This window comes from Chrysemys picta, chromosome 10 (assembly GCF_011386835.1).
Source record: "Chrysemys picta bellii isolate R12L10 chromosome 10, ASM1138683v2, whole genome shotgun sequence".
Classification (NCBI taxonomy): Eukaryota; Metazoa; Chordata; order Testudines; family Emydidae; genus Chrysemys; species Chrysemys picta.
This window is the reverse complement of record NC_088800.1, coordinates 71364090-71377396: the sequence shown is the minus strand read 5'-3', so window position 1 is coordinate 71377396 and position 13307 is coordinate 71364090. Positions and strand designations below refer to the sequence as shown.

At 42.5% G+C, this 13307-nt stretch overlaps 1 protein-coding gene across 6 annotated transcripts in view; it reads right to left on the bottom strand.

Annotated features, from left to right (window-relative positions):
• IQCK (IQ motif containing K) overlaps nucleotides 1-13307 on the bottom strand; it is a 105451-nt gene that overhangs the window by 26194 nt on the left and 65950 nt on the right. For 4 of the 6 annotated variants that reach the window (XM_008164615.4, XM_008164613.4, XM_005304756.5 and 1 more), the window contains one exon: nucleotides 6723-6834. In XM_008164615.4, coding sequence (XP_008162837.1) covers nucleotides 6723-6834 — 112 coding nt within the window. Of the gene's footprint in view, nucleotides 1-2102; nucleotides 2240-4847; nucleotides 4925-6722; nucleotides 6835-13307 lie in introns of those variants that run through there. The other 2 variants (XM_008164616.4, XM_008164617.4) reach the window with 2 other exon arrangements.

Below are 13307 nucleotides of genomic sequence, written 5' to 3'. Positions count from 1 at the left end.
TGACCACACCCCTGACGTAGACAGTGCTATGTCGACATAGCTACCACCTCTTGGGCAAGTGGAGTACCTAGACTGACAGGAGAAGCTCTCCTGTCAGTGTAGGTAGTGTCTTCACTAAGTGCTACGGTGGCAAAGGTGCATCAGTGCAGCTGTGCCATTGCAGTGCTGTGTGTTACTCATGGGGGAATTCTGCAGGACTGCATGCAGAAAACACTCTCCACCCCACCCCCACCCCCCGAATTCCTGGGAAACCGTGCTGGGGAGGGGGTATCCGGGGACGACCATGGCGCAGTTTTTGGGGGGGATTTCCTCCCCAACAGAGGTGAGGCATGGGGAGCACAAGGGGTTACGTGCCATTCCCCCCCCCCCAATTTCTGCAAGCACAGAGTTGCCCAGCTGAAGGAGGCTGCGTCTTGGCTCTGCTGACTCTGCAGATGAATGCCGCCTCCTGGGACCTATCGTGCCCCCGTTCTGTGTGCTGGGAGCCTTCCTGTTTTCTGTGCAACAGTGAGTGCCCGTGGTGGAGCTTGCTAAGGGGGAGCGGGGGAAATGAGGGAAGGGGGAGGGGAGAGGGTGGGGGGAAGAGGCAGTGGGGAAGGAAGTGGGGGTGGAATAGGGCAGGGGGAGGGGAATGTGGGAGTGAGGCATAGGTACTGGAACTAGGACTGCGGGGGGGTGCTGCCGCACCCCCTGGCTTGAGGAGGTTTCCATCATATCCAGGGTTTACAGTTTGGTTCAATGGCTCTCAGCACCCTCACTATATACATTGTTCCAGCACCCCTGGAGTGAGGGGATAGGGCATGGGGCAATGGTGGAGGGGGGATGAAATGGGGAAGAAAAGGGGATAGGGGAATCACAGGAGGAAGCGGGAGCCCAGCATGCAGCATCCCGTCGACAGTAGTTGGGGCTCCCCAATTAAGCAGGCCCATCGAACCCTCACACTGACAAGCCCTACCCCCCCACTGAGCCTCCCACACCCAGACCCCCCCGCCGAGCCCCATCTCCCCACCGAGATCCCCCCACTGAGCTCCAACCACCTTCACCTGGACCCCCGGCAGAGTCCTATTGCTCCTGCACCTGGAACCCCCCCAATGAGCCCCTGTGCAGGTCTCCCACCGATCCGCCTGCACCCAGATTCCCCCAGACAAAAACCTCTCACCCCACACCGAGCCCCTCCACACTTGGATCATGCCAGGTTAAGCCTGCCCACACCTGGTGCACCTGGCGCAGAGGGGCAGGGCCCAAGGGTGTTTCTGGGGCAGGCCCAGTCCTTGCACTGTGTCAAGGTTGAGACTGTGCAGCCTCACTGCTGAGTCCCTGTATTGGGAGAGGTGGGGGCTTAAGGGTGATCTCCCACCTCAATGCAGCCAGTGGCCTGTGCTCCCCACTGCCATGCAGGAGTCACATTTATTTATTGACAAATAAAATTTGCAGAATTTTGCAGAATTTTAAAATATTGTGCACATTATTATTATTTTTTGGCACCAAATTTTTAATTTTTTGGCACAGAATTCCCTCAGGAGTAACAATGTGTAGACAACCCCTTAAGTGTAGTATCAGTTTAATATCAAATATGTCCTGTTTCAGGGGATTATATCATAAATATGTAGTAGGATGGTCTTGATAAATTGAATAACTGTTTTCTCTCTCTGACTAGTATGATCCTAATTTAGGGGCTTGTTTTTCCATCAATAAGCAGGAGACATATATGCATAACTCTCATTGATATCCATGGGAGTTAGCCATGTAAAAAAGCTTCCATGCTTTGATGAGATAATATAAATGCTAACACACTGAAAAATGTGCCCAGAACACAAACACTCAGCTTAAGTCATTTAAAATGGATTAGCAAACATGCTGGATCAAATTCTAATGTTCCCTTCAGAAATGCAAATTCTGGGCAATTGACATAAATGGAATTACACGGGTGTTACTGAGGGCAGAAGTTGGCCCTATATTTTGTTAATCTATAATACAGGTGAATGTATTAAGAAACATTTGAAATACATCACATGATGTGGATTGCTTATAGATTCTAATGCCATTTTTGGAGCCACAATTCTCAGATATTCCAGAATGATCCATATTTATGTTCTTCAAAAATGCAGATGTACAAAAAAAGCAGATAAAAACTGAACCATTTTAAAACCATGACTAATAGTCTATGGAATTCCATAGGTGCTAGAAGAAAATCGCAGCAGGTTTTGCCAAAGTTTTCCTTAGATCTCAGCTAAGCCTGCTGGAAGAGGAGAATGTATCTGTGATGGATTTATTTTTTAATTTTTACATATACAGTTATTGAACATTTCATCTAATCCCCGTCCCTTCAGCTATTAAAACAAGAACTCTACTGCACTATTGCACAGATGCACATGCATATTATATATGTAAATATAAATTTTCCTGATGCATTGTGTTATTTTACCCTGCAAAATGAAGCGTGCACAGCTATAAAATATCCTTGAGGCAGCTGTGTAGGCTGGCAAACAAAACCCTGACCTTTTCTGTGCAAGACTGCAGTATAAATATTAATGCATATATGGTGAATCTGTATAGCCTTTATAACAAATTGCCATAATTTGACATGACTGAAGACTTCATCAAAAGAGATCACAGAACTACCCTGGACCCAGTAGTGATATTGAAATGTGTACTTCAATGATGCAAACTCCACTTCTGCCCTCAACATGTCCTAAATGTAGAGTACCATGCCTGTTTCTAGTTGAATTTAGCAGCTCATGATACCTCACATCCAATAACAACACATTAGTATGCATATATACCCGCACATACACAGTCATCTTTAGATCCAGAGCACCAGAGCAGTCCTGGACATAACACTGGAAGGTTTGAAAGAATTCATACCAGAAATATTTTGGAAAATTCTATTGAAAGAATGTGTAGTTGTTATGATGGCTCTAATTTTCAAGGTTTTTTTAACTGAGTTGTATGCATCCAATTCATCCTTAATTGGTGCTTCACAGCCTCTGTGATTTCCATCCTGGTGTTCTCAAAAAATTCTACTTATATTGTGGAAGAAAAAACAGTGAACTTCCATTGACTGACCTCAGACTCAAACCTGCCTTTCATTGTCAAATGCAACCTACTGGTATTGCTGTTTACAGTCAATTTCTGTGTTTCATGTAGATGTCTAGAACTGCTGCAGTGGCTGCCATTCATTATTGTTTTTGTTAATTGTAGTCATGAGCCTGTCTCCTAAACTATCTAGTTAAAAATTTACCCAACTCTACCTGCTACTATTTGATGCACCTGGTCAGTGGAGCCTGGTGATTCTTTGGGTGAAAATTCTTGATGCTAACAAGTGCTGTGACTTTAGCTCTTCAAGTACTATCAGGAAAATATATTCCAATATATGTGTTTTATGACTGAATACATGATAGGAATGTGTGTGTTGGACAACTGGAGGAAGAGACACCAGCACCAAGTCCTGAAATATCCAGCTACAAATTATAATCACATTTTGCCTCAATGTTAAAAATAGAGCCTCATTCATAAAATGTGAACTTTGTCCCCTATACAGTGGGGTGACAGAAAGCCTATGAATTACTTAAGTTCCACTGAAGTTCTGTTTTGAAGTCAATGGGACATAAGCACATGCTATATATATCCTGGGTGCATGTGTCCTGATAAAATCATGTGAGAGGATGATTATCACCAAATCAAAAAATACAGCTTCTAACTGCAAAGTGAGTTTACAAATTAGCACATTTTGTTGAAGTAAACAATATGCTAGCAACCTCCTACAGGCTGGACTTTGTTCAATATTTTTTTTTGCAATTCTTATCACAAGGTTTTAAAATATATTATTCAGAGTGAATGAATCAACAAACAAACGGATGCAGCTATGGCAATTTAACACTGTATCTGTCCTAGAAGAGCTTGACTCAGTGTAATGTGAGAAAGTCTATATTATGCCACAAATCCAATCCAACAACTGAAAATATCCTCACCCAGAACCCTTGGGTGGATTTGGCTGCATGGTTGTTGCATAAAATGAGTTCATATGTTCCTGTTTTCACCAGGAATACTGAAGAGAGGAAGATGAAATCTAATTACAATGGCACTATTTAATAAAAACAGGAGGATACAGACTAACACGGCTGCTACCCTGAAACCTGTCACTATTTAATAAGATACTTATACACACATCCATATTGTATGCATATAACTATGTATATGTTAAAATAAATCTAGTGGAAAAAATCATTTGGTACACTTTGTCTTTTACTGGTAGTCTGTTCCAGTTCTGACTGCAGTTCTAGCAGGTGTTTAATATACATTATTAGAATGCTTCACTACAAAAATATAATTACAATGTCACCTTGACTGTATCTTTTCAAGACTATCATGCAATGCATGCACATATGTAGTTAAAAATAGGAAGCAATTCTATACATTCACACATTTTTAGGAAGCTCAATTTTTAAGACCGTCAATTACACTTAATAGTCTTCCGAGGGTGAGGGGGAGAGGGGAGTTTAGGGAATCTAAGATACAGTTACATGAGGAACTCTTCAATATATGCAATCACTTTTTTATATTCAGCATCATTATAAAACTGATAAAGGCATTAAGCCTGCAACAAATCCCACAGAGGAGCCCACATGGAGCCCAACTGAAATCAGTGGGGTTCTACCCAAGTGCAGAGGTCCAGCATATGGAAAAATCCTGCATGATCAGAGCCTGAATGCATAGTACACTAATGGCATTATGCAAAGAAAATAACTAAGCTGCAAAGTTGGAACCAAAGGGTTTATGACAACGATATTGTAACCACAATGGTCACAATGATAATCATTAGTAATGGACATTTACAGCTGAGAATGGAGCTGGCCTTCTTAGAAGACAATGTTCTGAGGAACATTTTTCTGTCACAAGTATTCATCCTCAGGCTAAAGTTCTCCTGGAAGGATTTTAAGATACAAACAGGTGAAATCTCAGGGCACAGGCGGCAAGCACAAGGAAGAAAATGCAAGGAATTTTCATGCTATCCATCTAGGATAGTAAGCTCATGACTGAGGGACAAAAATTGGATGCAGAGTAAACATCAGTGAAAAAATAATTGCAGCACATTAAATTAATGACCTGGCTGTTATAAATTCCACTTACAAAGCACAGATTACTTTATAATTAAACAACTTCATAGAATAGCATGTGTTGTATTATGGAAATTAGCTGTTTTGGAATTAGCAATAGCTATAGAAGGTCTTTGACAATATCAGTTTCATATCAGTTATTGTAGGAATTGCATGTGGTTAATCATTTGCAGTAGAATCTGAGTTCTATGGGTAATAAAATTATTAAATGCTCTTTAAATTCAGATGTTTTTAAATGTCATATCTAATGCGGGATACTTCTTGAGAATAACAAGCTTTTTATTCCAGAACTCATTATGTTTTCAAATAAGCACATTAGTATGATAAACTCTATTTAATTAAAAAGAACAGCTAAATATAAAACAATGAAACTAACAGAACTTTTTTCCACATTACTAATTGTGAAACGGTCAGACTTCAAAAATCTCCATTTCAACATACCAGTAGTTACCCGAATTTATCCGGGGGAACTTGTGTTCAGAATTTCTAGCTATTTCATTCACTCCTTGTGTTAAAAAGAACTCCATGTAAGCATGTTCCATGAATTGGAATGAGAAAAGTTAAATTAACCAACAAACAACTCAGGGCTCCCAACACATTTTTTCACCATCAGTTGTCTGCATGTCACTGCAGTCCAGACTACGGAGGTGTGAATTGTAGAGCACTCTCACATGTTGCACTTTAACTGCCCCATGTACACCCTTCTGGCATGAATAAAAAGGTACCTTGTTCACACCAATGTAGTCCTGCTTCAAATAGAACTACATTAATGCGAACTAGGTCTCTTTCAGTTCACGCCAGCAGGGTCGATATGGGACAGTTAGAGCACAACACATTAGAACGCTCTACAATGGCGCTGTGTAGACAAGCCCTAAATGAACAGTTCTAAAGTATCTGTACTTTACAGTAGATCACAGGGATCATGATCCATCTAATCTCTCTCTAATTTCTATGAATGTGCTTGCACATATGAAGACAAACGGAGGGTAGACTTTGACCCTATTTGTAAAGTCCTGTCCACCGTGGGATCAAACAGTTGGTTATACAGTTGTTATCAGCAGCAGCATTCTAACATGATTTCCCTGGAAAAAAATTTCCCTGTTCTTTTCTTGAGAACTGTGCCAGCCAATCTCTACTACAAATAAACTACACTGAACAAAGGATAAAATTTGAATAACACCAGTATAATGGTTCTCAGACAGAAAAGTCCTCAAGTTCAGGAAAACCATGTTAGAACCCTGCTAGCAACATCAGTATTTAAATGTGGTGGTATCTAGTAGAGAAGTCTGAGCCCAGTGGGCCCTAAGAGATACTGGGTCATATCCTCAGCTGGTGTAACTTGTCATAGCTTCATTGAAGCCAATGGAACTATGACAAGTTATACCAGCTGAGAATCTAGCCCAGTACTGTATTTTGCATTAGCATTTCAAGTTACAAACACAACTAGGAATTCTGAAGGAGCAGTAAAGTATTTCAGTAAAACCTATGCCTTGACTGGATTGTCCTTTGTGATCGGTTTATCATTGTGGTACATACATCTGAGTGCATATAAAATGTTTAGCATTTAAATTACAAAGTCTTTAATCCCTGGTTTGGGCAACCTACCTTTGTTTTCCTGTTTAGTCCAGAACTCTTGCACTCTTTTAATAATGTTCTTGTCCTCTCTCAATTGCTTTTGCCATTGCCGCAGTTCTTGTACTTCAGTGTCACAGCGGACCTGGGAAAGGAAAAACACGCTCTTGTAAGAAATGTACCTGTGTCCTCCCTAAATGAATTATCAATGTTTTTACTATAACAAATCTATGTAACTAAAGCAGAATGAAACTTATAACTGGAAATCAGGAGGAACTACAAAAGTTAATGGAATTACATAGGTGTAGAGTAAGTCACAATGACATATGGTTTCAAGAAAAGCAGATAAGACATTCTGAGGCACAATTCTTTCCCTGGGCTGCTCATTATAGAGGGCCAGATGTAAACGCACAATCTAGCCCCAAGGGCTTAAAAAATTCAGTCTATACAGAAGCAAATCCACATAATTGGCATACCCTGTTGAAAACATATGCCAGTTACGGCTAGCAGGGACTCCTCTGAATGCTATGTAATGGCACACAGTTACATATTTCCTGAATTGTTAAAAAAATTAAGCATTGTACTTAAAAGCATTAAGGCCTTTACCAACCCACTGAGCAGCCATAATAGCGCAGGAGAGGAACATGAAGCAAACAAAGAGCCATGCAGCAGGAAATTAATGCTAAGAAACCAGTTCCCACCTGCTAACAGTTGTAAATAGGCTTGCAGACAACCCCAGTCCTACAATTTAAATAGACTTTCACAAAGAGGCATGCCATTAATCCATTATTTAGAGTAACTGAAATGCATTCATGACATCTATTCTTTGTCAATCATCCATATGAAGGGCCTGCTCCCATTGAAGATAATGACAACACTCCCAGGCCATGTCTACATTTAAAATTTTATGAAATGCTCTAACCCTTGGTCTAGCAGTGGTGCCGCTCCCATTGGTTAGACCCACCTCACTTTTTTTACCATTGTCTCATCCTGACCTGCTGAAAGCAGGGTAAGATGACTTTGTGGTAAACATGCCTGCAGCTGGTCTATCCTGGCATTCCCACCATTCCTAGCACCAATGCTAGAGCAACTCTGGGAGAATTTCAGAATATCCAAAGTATAGCTACAGCCCCACTTACTTCAATGAGAGCAGGAACAGGCTATAAACTGTTTATCAGGATGGCGAATGACAATTAAGCTGATTCTCCTGTGTAGCTGAACCTATACCAGTTTTTTGTGGATTACCACTCAATTACAGACCTAAAAGTCTCAATATTACAACAAAAAAACTTTAAAAACAGACTCCAAAGAGGGACTGCTGAATTGGAATTAATTTGCAAATTAGACACCATTAAATTAGGCTTGAACAAAGACTGGGAGTGGATGGGCCATTACACAAAGTAAAACTATTTCCCCATGCTTATTCCCCCCACCCCTTACAGTTCCTCATATCTCCTCGCAATTGCTGGAAATGGGCCATTTTCATTACCACTACAAACAGTTTTTTTTTCCTCTCCTGCTGATACAAGCTCAACTTAACTGATCACTCTCCTTATAGTGTGTATAGTAACACCTATTGTTTCATGTTCTGTGTGCATATATATATATATATATATCTTCCTGTGTAAATATCTATGTAAGATATATATATATATATCTTCCTGTGTAAATATCTATGTATTTTCCACTACATGCATCCGATGAAGTAGACTGTAGCCCACGAAAGCTTATGCTCAAATAAATTTGTTAGTCTCTAAGGTGCCACAAGCACTCCTGTTCTTTTTTGCGGATACAGACTAACACGGCTGCTACTCTGAAACCTATCAGATATCTGAGTAAAATGGAACATTTCACACATCCACCACAAAGTGACTGCTAGACACAAAATGTTGGTCACAGAATGAAAAATCAAACTTCAGCAAAGATAAGAACTTTGAGACAGGGTCAGAAAGGAGACTCCGTATATTTGGGGGTCCAATATTAAAAGCAAAAAATGAACACATGCTCCTAGAACAATGCAATTTTATATAGAAACGAGAGAAAAAAAGAATGGAATACATGTGTCACACCTTCAGTAAAGGAGTTGGTATGAATTTAAGAGTCAATTCCAATTACAGTATATCAACTTTTTAATAATTCAGCAAATTATTTTAATATATCTTTGCCAATACACCAGGAAATTAGTTCTGCTTTATAAACACAATATAATTCTAACCAGACAATAACCTGCAAAACAGCCAGCAGGCAAATCTTTCTGCAAGTAATCAAGGTATGGGGATGAATCCATGTCTTCGTCCCACTGAAGACCACTAAGATTTGAAGCATTGAACAAGTCCAGTTTTGAAGTAAGAGTGCAGCTTTTCTTTTAAAAAACTCAAACCTCTTAGAATGAATCTATATTTGCTGTAAATGCAGCAAACATTCTATTGATTGCCTGGGTCACACACATTTATCCTGAGCCTTTTGGCAGCGGCTGTATCTTGTGAAAAGGGACATCACTGATGACAGCAGAAGTATAAGAACACCTTGTCAGAGATAAAGGTAAATCATTTCTATTCTGATTTAATTCTAGTTTAAACAATCAGAATACATACAAAATAAATAATGACATTTGATATTTACATAATGCTTTTGATCCCAAGGAATCATAAAACACTTTACAAATTATAGACGTGATACTACAATCCTGCCTCATCTAATACTCTCAATACAGTAACTTTTGGGTCATATCTACACATAGCAGCAATGAAATGCATTCAGGTCTGGGTTAGACGCCAACTGGGGCACAGCACACTGCATAATGGGGGAGGAGATAAAACCATTTTTGCTCAAAGACACTAGAGAAATATCTACTCATTAAAATATGTCCTGGGGTGTATAATGGCCATGCAGCGTGGACAGGACCTGCTTTTCATGTCTCTTTCAGAAGACCAACATAAAACAAATTGTATAAAACTCAATTCTACATTAAAGGAATAACGGAATAGGTCTACCACCACTGGGTTTTGAATCTATGGTGCTACAGAGTCTAGGTATGCTAAACCTAAGGCTTAAGATACTAAGCCACCCTCAACTTTTATTTGAACAGATGAGTTTAAATTTACAACATCACAGTAATTACACAGTAGAGATTGCTTTGTACTCGCTGATCAAGGTTCCAATATTGTTGGTGTCACAAATGATGTCACTTTTCAGAAAAATGGTGGTCACCAGCTAGAGAGTCAGAAATGTCAATTTAAGCAAAAGCTGTTTCCAATATAATTCACACAGTTTATATTTTTATGAGAAGAGCTTTTATCCATGTACATTTGCAGAATGCTGCATCAAGCAAAACGTGCATAAACTTTCTTTTTAAGGCCCATGGCAAAGCCAAAAAATGAGTAGAGGAGTCAAGATCATTAACATTACTCTGTTAACAGTTTCCCCCTGTATGCCATGCTCTCTGACTTCAGAGACCAATCTAATGCATGGTGCGTTATCACATTTTTTTGAAATGCAGACAATATGCATTCAGTCAATCACTTCAGATAGGGTTACCATATTTTGTGCCTCCCAAAGGAGGACACTCCACGGGCCTGCCCCCGCCCCAACTCCGCCCCCTCCCCAAAGTCTCCGCCCCCTCCCCTGCTTCCCGCGAACATTTGAGTCGCGGGAAGCCTGAAGCAGGTAAGGGGGAGTGTGGGGGGAGGAGGCGCGGCCCAGGCTGGCCCCGGCCCTGGGGTGCCGGCCCCGGGCCCGGCCCCCGGCCGACCACCCCCGGCCCGCCCAGCACTGCGGTCCCCGGCCCGGCCCCCAGGCCCCCGGCACCGCACTGCCGGTCCCCAGCCCCGCCGGCCCGTCCCCCGAGCCCCCGGCCTGGCACTGCCGGAGCCCCCGGCCGAGCCCCGCCGGAGCCCCCGAGCCCCCGCCGGAGTCCCCGAGCCCCGGGCCCAGCCCTGCCGGAGCCCCCGAGCCCCAGGCCCGCCGGAGCCCCCAAGCCCCCGCCGGAGTCCCCGAGCCCCGGGCCCGGCCCCCCCCGAGCCCCCGCCGGAGTCCCCGAGCCCGGCCCCGCCGGAGCCCCCGAGCCCCCGCTGGAGTCCCCGGGCCCGGCCCCGCCGGAGCCCCCGAGCCCCCGCCGGAGCCCCCGAGCCCCCGGCCCGGCCCCGCCGGAGCCCCCGAGCCAGGCACCGCCGGCCGGCCCTGGAGCCCCCGGCCCGGCCCCGGAGCCCCCGGCCCGGTCCGGCCCCGCTGGCCCGTCCTGGCCCCCAAGCCCCCGTCCCGTACCGGCCCCCGTCCCGGCCCCCCCGATTTTCCCAGACATGTCCAGCTTTTTGGGCTTTCCCCCCGGACGGGGATTTGGAGCCCAAAAAGCCGGACATGTCCGGGAAAATCCGGACGTATGGTAACTCTACTTCAGACCACTTACTTGGAAGGATACACAAGAATTCCAGTACATACATCCAGCATGACCTTCCTAGCTCTAATGAATCTATACTATCTATTATAAAATTATACATTGCTAAACATTTTGTGATCTTGTCTCTAATATAAGGCCCTGAGTGGTGATAAATTTAACTAATGTGCATATTTGGCAGAGGGTAGGTTACTTAAACACCTCCCAACAATCACACTTGTGCCTGATGAAAACATCCTTACATACAAACCTGTCATAACTGAAACACATTTTTAAATTAATCCTTTCTAACCTCCCAATATAGATGTTAACAATTCAACCCACGTTTCTGCCCAGGAATATAAAGGGACAGGGAATTCTCTTATGAAAATATAGATTTACTTAATAAAATAATTTTTGAGTACAAGTCTCAAAAAGAAATATTTTAAATAAATTTTCTGGGTTTGGGCATTCTAAGTACTTACTGCAATGGAAACTACATTTGTTAAGCAGTATGTCGAAGAACCACTGATTGCTCCCTCGTTTCTTCTTATTCATGAACTAAGCTTTATTTCACTTTTCACATGTATAATGTGTGACAGACCCAGACCAGTGGGGTACAGGAGTCTGGTAGAGGGCAAATATACTGGTCACTGGATGAGTAGTTTTCTGTTCCCTGAGTGACCAGAGCAGGGGCCTGCTAGAACCACTTCAGGCAGGCAGGCTAATTAGGGCACCTGGAGCCAATTAAGAAGAAGCTGCTAGAATCAATTAAGGCAGGCTAATCAGGGCACCTGGGTTTTAAAAAGGAGCTCACCCCAGTTTGTGGTGGGAGTGTGAGGAGCTGGGAGCAAGAGGTGCAAGAAGCTGAGAGGCTATGCTGCTAGAGGACTGAGGAGCACAAGTGTTATCAGACACCAGGAGGAAGGTCCTGTGGTGAGAATAAGGAAGGTGTTTGGAGGAGACCATGGGGAAGTAGCCCAGGGAGTTGTAGCTGTCATGCAGCTGTTACAGGAGGCACTATAGACCGCTGCAGTCCACAGGGCCCTAGGCTGGAGCCTGGAGTAGAGGGTGGGCCTGGGTTTTCCCCAAACCTCCCAATTGACCTGGACTGTGCCTTCTTCCAGAGGGGAAGGTCTCTGGGCTGTTCCCCAACCCACATGGTGAATTTCTGAGACAAAAAAATCTGCCAATAAGCGCAGGACTCACCAAGATAGAGGAAGAACTTTGTCACAAATGCTTGCATCTCCTATAGCATAAATAAGCTACCATGTTTGCTTAATCTTTCTCATCAGTAAGAGCTTGATCTTGCAAGGTAAAGCGTGCCCTCTATTCCCACTGAAGTCAGCCCTACTCAGGATCAGGCTAAAGGGTAGCAGCACACAAAGGTGTAAATCACTATCTTTTATGATTATTAATTATATATTTTAATTAACAATTTTGTATTTTATTCCTTCATTTTAACATGCCACACAAGTAGTAGAAAAATGATAATAAAATGTTCATTGCTATATTTTATGATGGTACAGTTAATACTTTGAATATTAGGTTTTCAAATGCTGTTTGATCTCACAGCTTCTTCTTTACCCATCTGTGATAAGGTTCAGACTTCTAGATTAGTTGTTGGTAGTATCTCAGATTTCCACTACTACTTCAACTCCCTTTGGAACCAGCCTTTAAACTTTCTACCTCTGATCATGCTTTTCAGCACACAAAAGAAAATAAGAAGAAAGCAAGATTTGGGGAGAGAGGGTTTTTTTTTTTCTCCCATCAGTTTATGAATGTTTATCAAGAAAGTTAAACCAGAGAATATTAAAACAGTGGAATTCTTCTTTTAAAGAAGAAAATTGAGTCTTTTCAGTGTGCTTCTGAGTGAGGCACAGTGCTCTTCCTTTTACCTTTGCTCATGGGGAGCATGTTCTAGTTGAGTACCATAAAGAACAAGGTTCTCCAGCCAAAACTAGTGACTAAAACTCTGAGGATGCAGGATATCTGTGTCCAAGAATATTTATATAAAAATGACACACCTCCTCCAAAAGTTAATCAACCCTGCTTCTGTAGGAGACTTCTGTTTCAATACTCTGATGGTCTTTGAGGCTCTTACTTTCACTTTCTGGGGAAAATGTCAGAATGTTACTGGGAAGAACTAGAGGGGAAAATGGGGCACTGTTGTTTCCCTTTTGGACTTCAATAATATCCATTTGAACAGACCTTACTCCAAAATTTTTCTCATAACACCAGAGCAA